General features: G+C 40.8%; 1 protein-coding gene across 16 annotated transcripts in view; it reads right to left on the reverse strand.

The window, feature by feature from the left end:
* Positions 1-511: 511 nt before the first annotated feature.
* LOC106786646 (RNA-binding protein Musashi homolog Rbp6) overlaps positions 512-17,132 on the reverse strand; it is a 57,890-nt gene continuing 41,269 nt past the window's right edge. For 7 of the 16 annotated variants that reach the window (XM_014748256.1, XM_014748258.1, XM_014748266.1 and 4 more), the window contains 3 exons: positions 5,782-6,022; positions 3,956-4,602; positions 512-3,835 (listed from right to left, as the gene is read on the reverse strand). In XM_014748256.1, coding sequence (XP_014603742.1) covers positions 3,715-3,835; positions 3,956-4,602; positions 5,782-6,022 — 1,009 coding nt within the window. In that variant the 3' untranslated portion in view covers positions 512-3,714. Of the gene's footprint in view, positions 3,840-3,951; positions 4,603-5,781; positions 6,023-6,217; positions 6,284-14,548; positions 15,257-17,132 lie in introns of those variants that run through there. The other 9 variants (XM_014748271.1, XM_014748262.1, XM_014748264.1 and 6 more) reach the window with 5 other exon arrangements.

Here is a 17,132-nt window from a genome sequence, read left to right on the forward strand (position 1 = left end):
ATCGATGGCGTTAAATTGTTTATATTTATTCGCCAAATAAATCTCCTTCCTGTTCATTTAGTTCATCAAATATCCCTCTTTTACAATTGTAAAACATATTATTTTCATTCGTAAGTCATTAAACATAGCTCGTAAGTATTCTCTCGTCGCTAATAATTAATACGGTATGATTATCGTCATATATATAATAATATTGTTTATAATTAATATTATTATTATTATTATTATTATTATTATATATATATATATTATTATTATTATTATTATTATTTATTTATTATTATTATATATATATACATATATAATAATATATGTATATGTGTATATCACTAGAGAATATTACTTGTCGTTCGGAAGGGATGAAAAACCCTTCCCACCCCCGTCCCTATTTTCTTTCACCCCTAGCGTATGCCCTTTCTCTCACGCTTTTCTTTTTCCCTTTCTCGTTTATTTCATTTTCCACCTTCTCCCCCTCAAAAGCCCCACCCCCACCCCACACCACCCCGAACCTTTTTCTTTTCTTTTCTTTTCTTTTCTTTTCTATTCTTTTCTTTCTCAGCGTCCTCTTAAGTATTAAGTTTTCGTATCTCTAGATTTTATTTCCATCATCTCGTAAGACTTACTACGTACGCAACGCTCGCTCTTATCTTTATTAATTATTATTATTATTATTATTAATATAGGTACATATTGATAAAGTGGTAATATTGTAGATGCTTTAATAAGGTTGTTTTATCGCTTATTGCTCGAAATTTCTCACATTCTTCGTCCCTTCTCGCGCTAGGACAACGTCGTTCCGAGATTATCGATATCCGATATTGATTAGAAAAATAATAATAATAATGGTAATGATAATAAACGCTGCATTTGTTTTTTTCTTTTTCTTTTGTCTTATCGTTTCATCAAATTGTACACCCTGATATTTCTCGCTTGCCCCACTTTTGTCCCCATCCTAATTTCTTTTTTTATCATCTCTTCATCGTAGCATCCCCCGTTCCCTCGGTCTATCATCGCGAAACTTAAATAATAATAGGAAAAAGCTCTATGAAAAGGAAAAGAAAATAGAAGAATAAATCGCTCAGAGGGGGTAGAAAGATTTGTTAAATAATACTTTGATAACAGGGGATGGTGAGGGTGATAGTAAAGTAAATAGTAGCCCTTAATTATAATAAATAGGAGAGGAAAGAGTAATAATAATAATAATAATAATAATAATAATAATAATAAAGATCGATCAATCGAATCGCTTAATTCTACGCGGTGGGAGGGGGGTAGGGTTTAGAAATTTAAGACGAAAGAAAAATGAAATTTCCCCGAGACAGACCGAGGGTTAATTTGGCATTTTTCACACACACACACCACAAATGTTTATTAATTATTTTAGTCAAGTTTCGGACTTCGATGAAACTCGGCAGGACGCGTGTACCCACCACGCGGGAAATTTTATTATATAAATTAATTCGCTTCTTATTGACTAAGTGTTTTCATTCCTGCACTTATTATAAATAGAAATTAATTTCATTATTGGATTCGCCATTAGATCAAAACGCCTCTCACACCAGCTAATCTCAATCATGGATTTCACATCTTGTTCGTTTGCCAACGTACGAAGAACGCGACTTACACATTATTATTATTATTATTATTATTATTATTATTATTATTATTATTATTATAGAATATTTATGTATATATAATATACATACGCATATATACGAGCATACACGCACGTACATTTGTACTTTGCATAGAGCACAGGCAGCACCCAACAACGGCACCCATCCATCGCACGTGTCCAGTACGCACGCACATACGTGTATACACTTATATAAACATACCGTTAAAACGTAAACCTATGAACGAGTATCCTCTGTGTTTTGTTTTCTTCTCTCTTATATATATAATTATAATGATATAATTATTATTTTATATCTTATATTATTATTTTTTTTAGCGCGAAAATAGAGCGCGCTCGCAGGCTTAATTATTTTTGCCTCCTTATTCTTATTCGTCAAAACTCTTAATCATTTTTATCACCATTTATTAATTATTGAGTTTAAGTAGACTCACCGTAATCGCGATAGAAGGATAAACGCAGTCGTTCTACTATTATAACACACCCGTCTTTCAAAAAAGAATCATCGTCCTCCTCCTTCTCCTCCTCCTCCTCCTCCTTGTCGTCGTTTTCGACCAATTACGCGCTCGCGACGATTACGTAACGCGGGTCTTTTAAAATGGATGTCCAAATGTCTTCTTAAATATATTACCTATATATGCGCGTCTTCTCGTATAATTTACGCGTGTCCCGCTCTCTTTCTCTGTGTACAACACAAATACAAATAGGGTTTTTTTTTTTACTTTGTTCTTGTGTATATGCATTTTTCTTTCTTAATCCGTTGATGCAACTTTAAACCCCAGCTTTTTATTAACGCGTCGTCTAAAAAGTTATTATTTTAATATTATAATAATATGTGTGTGTACGCGCGACGAAGATCAGAGAAATATTGTCTTCCGTTACTCGAAGAAAAATATATATGTATTATACTATACATCATATATCTAGACGTATTTGTCTGTACTCTTGTCGATCGAAAACGACATATGTTAATCCTTACATATGTTAATATTATATGTATGCAAGTATTTAATGTGTGTGCCGTGTGTTTATCTATAGAGTATTCGCGTATCATACACATCATGCAAATATCTCTCGCGTCCCCGTGTATGATGCGTGTCTTTTTTTTTTTGTTTGTTATTTATTTATTTTTACGGAAAGTGTAGAGTTGCGTTGCGTTGCGTTGCATTTTCCCGAGAAGGGCGCGCATCGAAAGTCGAGAAAAAAAAGATCGATCTTATGCACACTGTTGGAATTGACATTTCTCGGGAAAACGCACGACCGACAAGTTCTTCCTATAAGGTACGCAACGCGAAAAAATAATATAATAGAATAGGGAAAAACAAAAAGTGTTTCAAAAAAAATGGAGACCCTTTTGGAAAACGTGTTCGTTCGTTGCCGGTGTCGATCCTACCACACCCGTTATATTTTATTGCTTCCATTGCGCGTCTAAAAAAAAAAAGAAAAAAGGTCGGATCCGGTGACGCGAATTTTTTAATTGATAATTACGATCCTCGGGGAGCGGTAGAAGAAGAGCACCAAACCGCAACGACAAAAATAACGATACGATGATATTATAAACCCCCCCTAAATATGGCTTAGCTTCGAATCGAGATAATGGGGGGGGGGGAAAAATAAAAGAAATAACTTTGGAATTGGTTTGGAAGCATTCGCGTGTTATCTTTCTTTTCCTCGATAATTTAATTAGTTCTCTCGACGAGCTCGCCCTTAACTAGAGATTAACACATTTGAACATGTCGCGACTTCTCGTGGCTACGAAATATCTCTCTAATCGAGGAGATCAGTCATCCTCCTGCGGTACATACCCGTATTCCAGTCTTTATCGGTTTGAACTTTTGATCTATTTCATGGTGCGTGCGTTCGCGCGCTTCTACCAAAGGGATCGTCGCGACGATGGTTGCCCCGCGATATTCTTGTCGACGTCGTAGACTCCAGAGAGAAAAGCAGCAGGCACTTGTAAATTCTCGTCCGATTTGGGGGGACAGGTAGATCGAGGGAAGGAGCGGGGCGTGGATTTAGGGGTAGGTCGGTAGAAGCGAGTAGAAAGAACGCGCAATGGAAGAAGGATGGGGCGAGGATTAGACGTACATGCCCATGCCGTACATGGAGCTCCAGTCGACCCCTTGGAAGCTGGACATGTCGACGTTGGTGAGCGAGTAGCCTTGATAGGGGTTGCCGGGGGCCGCCTGGGCGGCCGGACTCGCCGCGGCGGCGGCGGCGGCAGCGGCAGCAGCCGCAGGCGGGGCCGGAGCAGGGGCCTGCGCCTGGGCCTGCGCTTGGGCGGCCGCCGCGGCAGCCGCGGCGAGTCCGGCCGCCGGAATCGGGTAGGGCGCGTATCGGTACGCGGACAACGCGGGATACCCGCTGGCAAAGAGTTTGCCGTACCCGGCGACCGCGTTTTGCACTTGGGCGGCCGCGGCCGCGGCCGCTGCCGCTGCCTGAACCTGGGCCTGCGCCTGGGCGGCCACCAGCTGGGAGGCCGCCGCGGTCACGGGAAGCGGCGGCTGGGGCGCCAGCCTGACGCCCAACGCGCCCAGGACCACTCTCTTCCCGAGGGCCAGGGCGCCCGGCTGCACCGCCTCCTTCGGCTGAGCCTTCTTGCACTCGACCTTCTTGTTCTTTATCGTGTGGAAGTGGATCTCGCAGACGCGGTCCACGACGTCCTCGTTCTCGAAGGTGACGAAACCGAAGCCCCGGTGCCGCTTCGTCTGCTGGTCCATCAGCATCACCGTCTCCTCGACCTTGCCAAACTGGTTGAAGTAGGCCTTGACCTCCTCGCTACTCGTCTCCTGACTGACCCCGCCGACGAAGATCTTCTTCGTCCGATTGGCCTGCTTCGCGCGGTTCTTCGGCGTCGCGTGCTTCGGGTCGATCTTCTTCCCGTCAAGGGTGTGGACCGGACGCTGCAGCACCTTGTCGACGCTCCCGGGCTCGGCGAACGTGATGAAGCCGAACCCACGACTACGCTGTAACCGATAAAGCCAGAACGGCCACGATGCACGACTGTCCGCTTTCTCTACCTTTTTTGGGACTCTCATTCTTTTGCTTTGTCAACTTATTATTACGCTTAGCTCTTTTCTCTTAAATTCTCCTGATTTTTGTCTCTTTCCGGTTCTTTTTTTTTTTTCTTTTTTTTTTTTTTTACTTCCCCCTAAACTCAAACACGCTGCTCGACAACACCTGGGCCAATAATTATTGCGTTATCGCGCGGAAACTCGAGAACACGGTCTCCTCTTTTTCCCCGAACGATTTCCAATCGACGAAATGTACGATGCACTCATACCTATATATAGGCATATGTGTGCCTCCTGATTCTAACTGCATCGAAAAAGTAGTAGTCGTATTACAAATAAATATATAATATATATATATAGAAAATGTATATATAAATGTTGTTATTTACAATTAGCTAATGCTACCAAACTACCATTTACATGCAAGGCTTTCCAAGCTAATTTAAAGACAAACATTCTAGGGTTAAATATAAGACAAGGAGAATAAAATTTGAAAATATCAATTACGGCTCGTGAGTAATCTCGAATCCCCTACGCGAAACGTCTTCTCCCAATTACGTGTATAGCAAACTTTTGATATATATATGTATATATATGTATTCGATATGTATATATATATATATATATATATACATATATATATTTCTGCCCTTTGTCACTTTTTACGGTCAATATACATTGTACTATTACGTTCTACTTCCTTTATACTCTCTCAGCTATTAGTTACATCGATTAGTACAACTCTCTTTCTACTTTCTACTGTATAAAGTCTCGTGCAAAAGTGAAAGGAATAGAAACTGGTGCATCGAATCTCCTTGAAAACGAGCTTGTCGCGCGCCTTGTACATATATATATATAGAAATTAGATACTTGGAAGGTACAAGGAAAGAACTGATTTAATGTACGATTTGACCTATCGAGAAAGAGACGAAAAATTGGTCGATTCGGAAGCAAATACACGAAGCTGCTGGCTGGCTGGATCTGTATTGACAAATTTCTCGTTTATCGTGTTACCAATCGGAAAATACGTTTTGAATTTTCTTGCAAAATAAATTCGAACGAAGATGCAAACAGCCTCGTGTATAAAGCGCTCCTTATAATTCCTCGAGAGAGTCATGTTGATAAACCGACCTGTGTAACGGGATCTTTCATGATGAGTACATCAGTAACGGTCCCAAATATGCCAAAATATTCCCTGAGTTTTTCGCTACTGGTTTGCCACGACAGACCACCGACAAAGAGTTTCCCTGGAGCTGGATCACCTCCGTTTGGCGTACTTCTACCAGAACTGCCAGAATGGCTGCCGTTTATCGGTACCAAAGCATTGTGAAAATCGTGCTCGATAGCACCGTTCGCTGCCTCCATGCCGGCGCTGAAACAGAAATTTCACGGATTCGTTAGGACGCCTATTACTGGATCGTCGAACAGGGACACGCTCCTATCCCTTTTATTTCAACTAAATCATTTTGATACGAATACGGGAACTATATACGCTAACATCTAGATTGATAATCTTGCTAAAATGATGTTTCTTTAAGCATATCGTGTCGTATGTTTCAGTTCGTACCACTGTTAGCAGTTAATGCAGCGGTATTGATTGCCATCTCTTTCATGTGCTACCACAGGATGTTTGTGACTACAATCGATGTAACGTAAGTCCTTCGTTAACAAAGTCCCTTTTTTAGAAAATCATTTTTCGTTTACTTGCATTTTAGGCTCGGGGATTATCATCGATTCGAAATACCTTCGGAACCAAGATTTTTCGACTTGCGAAACCCCCGCATTCTCAAGGTCTGTCTTTTGTTATCTACTCAAACTACGAATAAAGAAAATTTATTTCCTGCCTATTAGTTTTTGATTATATACCATCATCCAGAATCGAATTGATTGTTGGCTTCCAACATAATCGATCGACTAACACGACGATTACCAAGTGAGAGGTGTTTTTTGTTGTTGTGAACGTCGAAAGGAAATGACAAATAATTCGAAAGTTTGTTCGAACGTCTAGCTGATATTGTACAAATGGATACAATTCTACGTTTTCATCCGCACATGTGACAGAAATCTGATTGACTAATTCTTCATCTTTTCCTTCATGACATATCGATCCTCGAGAAGAGAAGAAAGAAAGAAAGAAAGAAAGGAAGACCTTTCTTGGACGATCACGCGAACAGCATTATCCTGAAATTCAGCGAATAAGGAGCAACCCTGACACGAGAGGGGAAAGAAATGAAGGGGAAGAAAAAACGGATTCTAGGGGATGCAGAAAAAATAAGACAGAATAGAAGAAAACATCTAGGGAAGGAGATAGAATAAAATGGATAAAGCTAGGAAATAGAATAAAAGTATATAAGAGAAAGAGTTCGTCGGTTTGGATATATCGTGGAGGTTCGCGGGCACAGTTAGAGAGAGAAAGAGGGTGCACGCAGGGTGGGGTGCGCCGTCGAGCTTGCGAGACGAGAAAGGGGATGCACGATCGCGAAGAGAAGGTCCCGAGGCAAGTAGAGTGCCTGCCTGCCTGCCTGCTGGGAGAGGGTCGAAGAGAAACGAGCGAACGTGTTTCGATGTACGAACGGTGGTGCTGACGGTGGTGGCGATGATGGTGGTGGTGGAGGAGGCGGAGGGGGTGAGAGAACGCGCAGCTGGTGGATCAATACACCCCTCCACCGTTCTTTCCCTCTCCAGCGGACTCTTCCGGGGGTCGTAGCGTTCTAACCCCGCACACCGCACCTTACCGTAGCAATACCGCGTGCGGCCTGATCCACCCCTGCGAACATTCTTTCTTCTTTACTTTTCTCCTTCTATCTTCTATTCTTCTTCTTTATTTCTTTCTTTCTTTTTCTTGATAGATCTCCTTCTCGAATTTCTTCCTCCAACCGAGAGAATTTCCTACTTCGTTTTTCCCTAGCTCGTGGAAGAAATCGATCGGGATGGGGGAATCTCTCTTAGCCCTAACGCACACACATAAACATACACACATCTATCCATCCATCCATCGGAGGCAAGGAAAATTTTCGCACGATGGATGTAGGATAGAGGAGAGACCAGGGTTTATTTCATCTTCCTATATTCTTCAATCCCTCCCTAGCAGCAGGTTACACTGCCATCGGTAAGACAGGAAAATATAGAATTGGATTTGGAATTGGTCGTAAATCCAAAATTGATTGGAACGACAACGGACGCATCGTCAAACTTGCGGTAGAACAGAACGCTTTTTTTAGCCATGACCCCGTTGTTGTTCGCTTGGTTATTCGCCATACCCACCACCACCACCCACCAGTAAACGCGTTGAAGAAAAAAAGGAAGAAGAAGAAGAAGAAGAGGGAAGAGAAGCGAGAAGACATCGAATGGGAAAGGAAAGAAGAAAATTACGAAGAGTATACTATTTCAATGTGTAATATCTATGAAAAAATATTTTCAGTGTATCTCAGTGAATATTCCAATGGCTGGTAAACAGCAGCAGAAGCAGCAGCAGTGGCCTCGCGGTAACCATCGAGTCGTTCGGCTACCCTCTTCTAAGGGGTTGTTGCGTGCGCGCACCTCGAATACGCGCAAGCGCGAGGAGGAAACAAGGCACGCAGACGCGACCACCTTCGCCGAGAGAGGAGTCGGTGGTTTTGAGGGTGAGTCCTGCTCTGGTGGGGCTCCAAGGTAGCCGATCGTCTCTCTCCCGCTTTTTGGGTGGGGGAGGGACAGGGTGCGGAGACGGCACCGCCATCGAGAGACGCAGTGCCGTCGGGACGCTCGGCCGAGCGATACGTGGTGTTTCACCAATCCGCGAGAGGAACATTCGGTTGAACGCGAACGAGAACAAACCTTCTTCTTCTCGTTGAACATTTTCTTCGCCTTTACCTTTATTTTTACTTTTAACACACCGGGTCTTTCGTCGTCATTGTCGTTGCCGTCGTCGTGTCCGTCGTTGCTGCAGTTCTTAACCTTTTTTTTCTTTTTCATCGACGTAAGAAGAAACACGCAAGCAGCAACGTAGACGCCGCGAGTTGGCGCGTCGCGGATTCGAGTAATCGATCGATCCACCACCCAGAATCTACCAAAATGTAGCTAAAGTATTTGGGATATTTTTTCAAGAGATTCATTCTCCTCCTCTTCCTCCTGTGTTTGAGAAAGATATCGGGACTGTTGTTCAGTGGCACTATCACATCGGACGAGGGAAGAGGACCCACCCGCAGGACACATGTGGACCAGTGCCGGGGATATTGTCCTGTCACAGCAGTACGCCTTCAAAAAGTTACTGGTGTGATGGGACATTGTCCTCGTCTCGTGGTCCATTCAACGCCACCGCCACCACCACCACCACCACCACGACGACGACGACGACGACTGATCCTCGACGCCAAGGATTTTTTTCAGGAAAAATAACACCGCCGCGATGGCTGAACACCTCTCTATTCCTAATACACCTCTTCTTACAATTTCATCTTTCGTGTTTCATTACTTTTCTTCTTCTTCTTCTTCTTATTCTTATTCTTCGTTGGATTAATAAAACACGGCTGGGAGGGGTGTCGTATTATCTTGTTTGGTGCTGCTTCGTGAACAAACTTTGTTTGATCGAGCAACCATTATTATGTTTTATCATATATGTACATATTTAAACGGATAGATGATGGGTGTGAGTATAGGAATGAAAATTTAGAAAATTGCCAACACATTCGTGGCCCATCGTCATCCTTAGTAATCCGAGGCTTTTAGGAAGAAAGATGGCCACGAGGTGAACGCGGAGGTGTCTCTTTTATTATCGCCAATGTAGATGCTACACGAACGATGTGGTGTTTCCGGTCGATAAGGTAGCTCCTCCTGGAAGGCGCGGCTTGCTTCTTCCTCGTTCTTTTTAATCTCGTAATCGTCGGGACAAAGACATTCATTCGAAAACGATTCTCCCAAGTTATCTCGCGTCTCGAAAAATCCGTCTCCCATTTCCCCAGTGATTGAGAGAAGATATTTAGGACAAGATACGTTTCGTTTTCGCAGGCATGCTCTCTCTGCTTGCCATTTGCCAAGATGGCCGGTGTTCAAACGCGAAAACGATGTCACAATTTTCTCAACAAAAATTCTCATACATTTATTATCAGTTTGGTTAAGAAACAATAATATCCTATTATATACAATGATTCGAAACTTTGTTTCTCCTGAGAACTAACATAATATAGAGTTTGAAGAATCCTCTAAGTAATTATAGGTAATTCAAAGTCTATAATTGGTAGTCTCGAATCTCTCTTCCTTTGAACGACTTCCACGACTGGACATGTAACTAGACTTTTTTTATTTTCTGGTATGAATCATTTGATTGCAAAAAAGAAAAACCCCAATAATGTCTTATTCGAAGCAGATCCTAAATAATCGATTTTGTATCCAAGCGTAGTTTGGTATACCAAATTAGGAGTGACTCCATAAAGAGGGGTGGTGGTAGTCTCGAACGAGATCGATGCAAATGTTAACATATCAAGGTTGCTCGCGAAAAATCTGATAGAAATGATGATACGAAATGAAGATGGAGAGGGCCATTCTTTGTTGGTGAGATTTGTGAGAAGTGTCGAGGGACAACCGTGTTGGTGGCGTCTAACTATGATGATCGTGACGGAGACAAGTTGTTAAAACGTGATGACTGTGAATAGTGGGTGCTTTTTCTGTGGTGCTTCGAATGATATGGGGTGGAGCAGCAGAGAAGTCGCGATTGGGGTTGGATGGGAACGCGTTGTCGGCTCGCCCTCTCTCTGTACTTTACTTCAGGGCATGGACGCTAGGTGGCGAATCTTCCATCGATAAGAAAAGGGATAGAAGAGGGAGGAGAAGAGGGATACCAAGAGGAAACCTAGCTAGCTAGCTGTTACCTTTTATTTATCTGGAGGATGCCGAAAAAAAAAGTAGAGAAGAAAAGCAGAAATGAATACAAGCAAGATGGACGAAAAGGGACAACCCAACAACCACGAACGGAAACAAGTCAACCGATGAGAATCCTGGTCAAACTCTAATTCTCTGAAAAATGTATATTAAAAAAAGAGAAAGGTCCGCCATGTTAATTCGCGTGAGAGACCTTAGACAGAGAACCCCATAGATGTTGTAGATCGTAGAGTACATGCTGCCACATGCAGATGTCGTTCGTTGTTGTGTAGGCGCATTACTATAGATTTTAGATAATACTTTGGTCAATTCTCTATTATTAACACACTTCCATTAGAATAAATCGCGCGTCGTATATTTCTTAGCATTATTTTTTCTTTTCCTTTCTTTTCTTTTCTCTTTCGATCATGCAAATAATAGTCGTAGAAATTAATTTGGTCGGCTAAAAAGATTTCTCTCGACCGGGGAGAAAAGAAAAAGAAAAAGAAAAAGTTAAAGTTAAAAGGAAAATTTTGTAGCATCGCAAACATAATCAAACTCCGACGCGACACGTAAAGTTGCCGACGAGTTTTTCCGACGGAGTGAAAAGTCCCCGGATCGATATAATCTATGTATTTGCGGCGGGCAGCAGTTTGCATGCGTTGCACGTCGCAGTGGCAGCTGTAATCAAGCTATGTTCACACGTACACGTTAACTGTATAAACGTTGATATAAGCACCATTACCTTATGTGTAATTAGATATGCACACGTAGTATTTAGATATTTATATATATATATATATCGAGTTGAGTTCTGATTTGAGATTCAAAGAATACCTGCATATTAAATATCTACATGTAATATGTATTATTAAACATTGATCGTGTAATACTTTGTCAAGTCGCGTTGTGTGCGCGCGTAAGAATAATACGATCGATTAAAAAAAAAAAAAAAAAAAAGAACAAAACTCGATAGAACTTTATAATCCAATAGAAACTGTATAAATTCAAGCGATCACGTTGTACGCCGAACAAAACCTGGAGAGAGAGGGAGAGAGAGAGTCGATGAATAATAAATCCAATTTCAAGGAAATAAAACAATAAGAACATTCAGTTATGGTATGTTTCATTTCCGAACGAGAAGTAATTGTTTTTTTTTTCAACGCGCGAACTTTATTTCTCTTTTCAATTTCTTTGCCTTTTAGTTTCCCCTCCCCCAAATTTTTTCGTTCTCTCTCTTTCGAACGAGAGAGCGCGAAACTTTTCAACGAGCCACAAATTCCGAGATTACAACACGCGAAAGACTAACACTAACGGCGTTGCCTTCTCAATTTGTTTTAATTTGGACGATATTAGTTTTAATTAAGACTGACAATTAACGCGGTGGAAGAACAACGTACGTTGGCATGGGCTGAGATGAAACAAGATGGTAATGACTAGAGGGGTTGTTGCTTTAAAGTCTTCGACGGGGGTTAGTCGCTTTTTAAGTTACCCAACTTTCCCCCTTTTCCCTTTTTTCTAGCAAGCTTACGCGTCCTGAATCCTTTTAAAAGAAATTAAACGCACGCCGAGCGAAAAAAGATTTGGAAAGAACTGCAAGTGGCCTCGCCTCCTTCCTGCCTGCCTTACTCGAACGAGTAAACATCATCTCCTCTTCCCTTTTTATGCTTCCTGCTTTTTATATTCACTCGTATTAAATTCAATCGAAATAACCCAAGATCTCAAAAGTATTCAAAGAATGAACCATTAGGGATTTTTCAAATTAGTTGAAATGTCAGCGAATGAATGTTTAACGATTTGTCTATTAGATTTTCTTATTCCTTACAACATATTTCATATATCCCAGAAATATCTGTAGCTTTATCTCGTTCCCTTTTTCTCTATTCGAACCCCTCTAACCCTCCTCGTAGGCTGACGACTCGCGTTACTTCCCTCCCTCCCTCCCTGTTAGTGGCTCGTGTATCCAGTACCTCTACGTTATTGGATCAATACGCAGGGCTCCAATTAATCCACGGGGGGTACTCTCGACAGATGGCCAACGGGAAACACCATACCCCAATGCAGTAACCCTCCTAAATCCGCAACGACCGCTAGAAGCATTGCTAGTAGGAGCATTGCTACTAGAACCATTGCCAGCATCGATACCAAAACCACCCCAACTATGTGTTGTCTTATATACGCAAAGTGCACCCTGGTCACGCCCAGCTCAGGAAAAATAATTCATGCGAATGACTGTGTCCTTTCCTTTTGCACGTCTCATCAACAACCGATCCAACATTTTCTTCTCTCTTTCCCTTCCTATTTTTCATTAGCAAGAACATGAAAAAAAGTGTATGACCTAGAGGAGCCTTGATTAAAGGCGAAGACCTTCCTGATATTTTCTTTTCCCCTTCGAGGATCTTCTCAATTTTTTCATCAATTAATTCTCGACAATCTTCAACTTGTTCTTTCTCTTAGCTTCGTTTATTTTGTATACATGGGAATGGTATTTTCGATAAATTGTTGAATTATTATTCAATCATAGGAAGTAAAAAAACAAAAAAAAGAATGGATTTTAACATAGGTTTCGTTAGTTGAGAATTAACAATCGAGTCTTCGTAATACATATCTTTGCGAAAAGACCATCGAATTATGGGCTGGAAAAAGTTAGCACGCGAAGACCAGTGTAAAAATCAATGAACGTTAGACGAGAACTGGTATACGCAACATGCTACTACTGCTACTCGTTGCAACGAGGTGGGAACACGCTTTCAGATTTATGTAACTATTGCTCGTGTTCTATCCAAAGGAAATATAGTCACGTTGCAGTATTTGGATACGATAATTTTATGCTATAAACGCGAATCTTTCTTTTCCTCTTTTTTCTATTTAAGTAAAAATCATATTAATCACACAACGAGGTTTTCTATGAAATCGCATAATTATTATCGGGGGTAAGAGGCCAAACAGATAAACCATTCGCAAACTACAATTTCGTAATAGCAAAAAACTCGTACCAATCGTTTAATTAATCGTTTTTTCTTTTCTTTTTTTTTATAAGAAGCTGAAATTCGTTGGAAAATAAACAAATGATCGTTTGGTCAAGATTCGTTGAAAAACTTTTTGTACGTAGCAATTACAGAAAAGCTAGTTAGCATTCGTGCCAACAGTAGATTTCTGTATTATCAGCAACTTGTGTTCCCTGTAACATCGACCGAATATCCGTCTCCTCCTTGCAGAATTTCGCATGGTAATGCAGTCCTTGTTTAGTTTTTCCTTTTTGCCAAAGAAAATTTTAATAACGTAACATTATCGTGTTATATATTTTTGTCTCGCCAAATAGTTCCAATAAAAATTAGAAATACGTAGCATAATTTGTTGAATATTTGGATTTTGTTTCACACTTTGAAGCTTTGTCAAAATTCGTATAGAATTGTGGACGCAAGTAGTCATAGCGTTTCTACCTACTACTTGAAAAGAAACAAAAACAAAATGTCGAGCTAATGGTTTAAATCTTTCCTATCTACTAATCGAAGACGATACAAAATTTACTCGTAGACATCCTATCCTATATTGTAAACTATCTACAATGGAAAAACTTGTAACTCAACGACAACACGACATTTACAAATGAACAAAAAAAAGAATAAAGAAAAAAATAATCACTCGGATTATTAAAACGAGCAACGAATGCTACTTACGATATTTCGAAGGAGGGTGTTCGACAATCTTAACCACTCGTATTCGTTAAAGAAAAAGAGCGAGAGAGAATATCGAACATCTCCGATCGACGGTCAAAGAATGTCGATCGTGGAAAAAGTCTAATTTCGGGTTTGGCTACTTCGATTGAAAAGTATATGCAACACAACAATGAGAGAAAGAGAGAGAGAGAGATCTTGCAGAAAAGAAAAATTAGATAAAACCAGCACAAAGGAAACACAAATAAGAAAAGAAATAAGGTAAAACAAAAAAATAATGAACGAAACAGAACAGAAAAGGAAATCAAAAAGAACGAATAGGTTTAGAGGTGTAATAGTACGGTCGGTCTGTGTCATGTTCGACAGTTTTCAACCAATTTACTGACCTACCGCTAAATCAGTGTCGTACAAGAGTTCGTCACCACCACCACCAGCCTCCTCCTCCTCCTCTTCTCTTCTCTTTTTGCTTTCCCACCCCGCGGGCACGTGAATCTTTTTCTTTCTTTCGGTCGACGATTTCATTATCACACGAGTGAGGGTACTATAATAAGAGAGAAGAGAGAAAAGAGGGAAAAAAGCTTGAAAGAAAGGGATTAGTTGTGATCAATGGATCAGCCTGTTTGGATTTGAACTCTGTCTGGGTTGGGGGTCCTCCTCCTTCTTCTGCTCAATCGCTCCCATCTCCCCGCCGATCTGGAGAACACCTCATTCGTTCATTCGTTCTTTCGTTCGGTTCGCCTTTTATCACGCCGATCGATGCGAGATCCTTCGGGACCCTCGTGTTTTTTCTTTCCCATTCTCTTCTCCGTGACAAAAACTAGAGAGACTCTTTGCTCTTGGCCTTTGTACACAACGGAGAGGGCAACGAGGAGCTTCTTTTGTCTTCTCCCAAAGGTGAAAGGCGTCACCTTTCCCTTTGTCGAGCTTCTCCGTCGTCGACACCCTTAATAAATAAGCTTTCGCGAGGCCTCGTGCATTCTGGTCCTGCGCCATCTTGAAATCCAACATGGCTCCCTTCTTAGTACTATACGCCGCCACCATCGACGACGATGACGACCAAGACCAAACTGGATCGATTTTACTTCTTTTCTTTCCTACGGAAGCAGAGTACTTGCGGATGGTGTTTGCTTGTTTCTTTATGACGATGAGATAGAGAATGTGCAACACATCAACCAAGTTACTTTAAACAATATATATATATATATTTCTAGATTTATGTATATAGATTTCTATATGTACGTATTTATACCCATGCTCTTGTTTTACGATACTCTCAACCAATCGACAACGTGATATACATAGTTAATCGGTTAAACAACAGGATATATATATATTTGATGTTATCGATGCTTCGTTATTATTGGAATTTGCCCAAAATAATACTACGGACTAGTTGCTAAATGAAAATATCCAAAATGGGAGGGAATTACTCATAGGGTAAGTGACACCACACACCAACCATGGTATTAGACGCGCGCTGCATAGTCAACGAACTTTCCTCGATCGAACTGAATCTCTACATAGAGACCTATGGGATTTACTATGAAGGACGGTGATCGGTGAAAGCTTACAATTAGAACGGATTTTCTACTACTTCTACGACAAAGTGTACGGAGTGAGTGAGTGAGTTTCTTTGCTCGTTGTTACTCAACGTTACGAAATCAATGGCCGATCAAACGCAATCGGAAATACATCGTTAGTTAAATTCGTCAAAATGGTTTCACGCGTTACATTTCATTCATTCAAAGTTTTTAATTATTTAAAGCTAAGACACAACTTGGGAGAGGAAATTGTTTATAAGCTAAATGTGAAAGTTGCTGCTGCTGCTGTTATATTCATAGATCATTTTTAAAGAAACTTTACAACGAACCAAATGAAAGATTAAAACCAATGGGTTTGACGAGCCAAATTGATTTATATATCTTATTCCTTTAAAATAGACCGTTAGAAAACGTGCTGCAGTAGAACGAAACAAAAGTAATAGAAGAAACGTTTGATTTCGGACGAACGCGAGAGAGTAATATTCCGTGGTTACGATCCAATAGTTTTTCACGAAGAAAACGGGAAAAAAAAGAGAGAGAGAGAGAGATTGTGGGAGAATAGCGTGACTATAGGAAAAATAAAAACAAGGAATCGAAAAGGAGTGTGGACTGGACGAGACTAAAAAAAAAGTAAAACAGTAAAAAAGAACTATGAGAAAAAATTAGAGAAAGAGAGACAGAGAGAAACGAAAGTCGAATAAAACGCGAACTCGTTCTGCGGTTGCTTGCTTGCTTGCTTGCTTGCTTGCTTTTACGACCGCGTAATAACCGATAGAAAAATAATATAAAAATATAAGAAAATAAAATAATAAAAGAAATATAACTCGTTCGAGTGAATCCACGTTCGACGATCATTTCGGATGAGGTCAAGCAATTTGTTATCGCGTTTACCGTACCATACGTTTTCCATTATGACTACTACTACTACTACTTGATAAATCGAACAACAAATGAACGAGTTTCCATCGAAAAGGAAGATATCGTCCTGCGTTTTGCCATTTCTACGTGGCATTACGCGGAGACAACGCAAAACCCGTTTCGAGATTACGAGAGAAAACCCGTTTGGAAACTGGCATCGATAACGTGGGGACCTACGATCATCCTACTTACCGACTACACCATCCTACACACCCGGGCACCTTTACCACAACACACACTACCTAATAAACGTGATAAAGTAACCACGTAATAGGTGTTTACCTACATACACACGATTTGCGAGAGGATCTACGAAAGATCTAACTAAGTCGTAGGAGGAGTCAATTTTCTTTCACAGTTTCTTTTTCAATATTACGTTTTTACATGGTTATGTATGTTAGTGATGCGCTTTTCTAACGATTACCCTACTTCCATGTATTATACAAAACGAAAGAGAGAGAGAGAGAGAGAGAGAGAGAGAGAGAGAGAGAGAGAGAGAGAGAGAGAGAGA

The sequence above is a fragment of the Polistes canadensis genome, unplaced genomic scaffold (assembly GCF_001313835.1).
Source record: "Polistes canadensis isolate GaletaPanama2010 unplaced genomic scaffold, ASM131383v1 scaffold_79, whole genome shotgun sequence".
NCBI classification, from domain to species: domain Eukaryota; kingdom Metazoa; phylum Arthropoda; class Insecta; order Hymenoptera; family Vespidae; genus Polistes; species Polistes canadensis.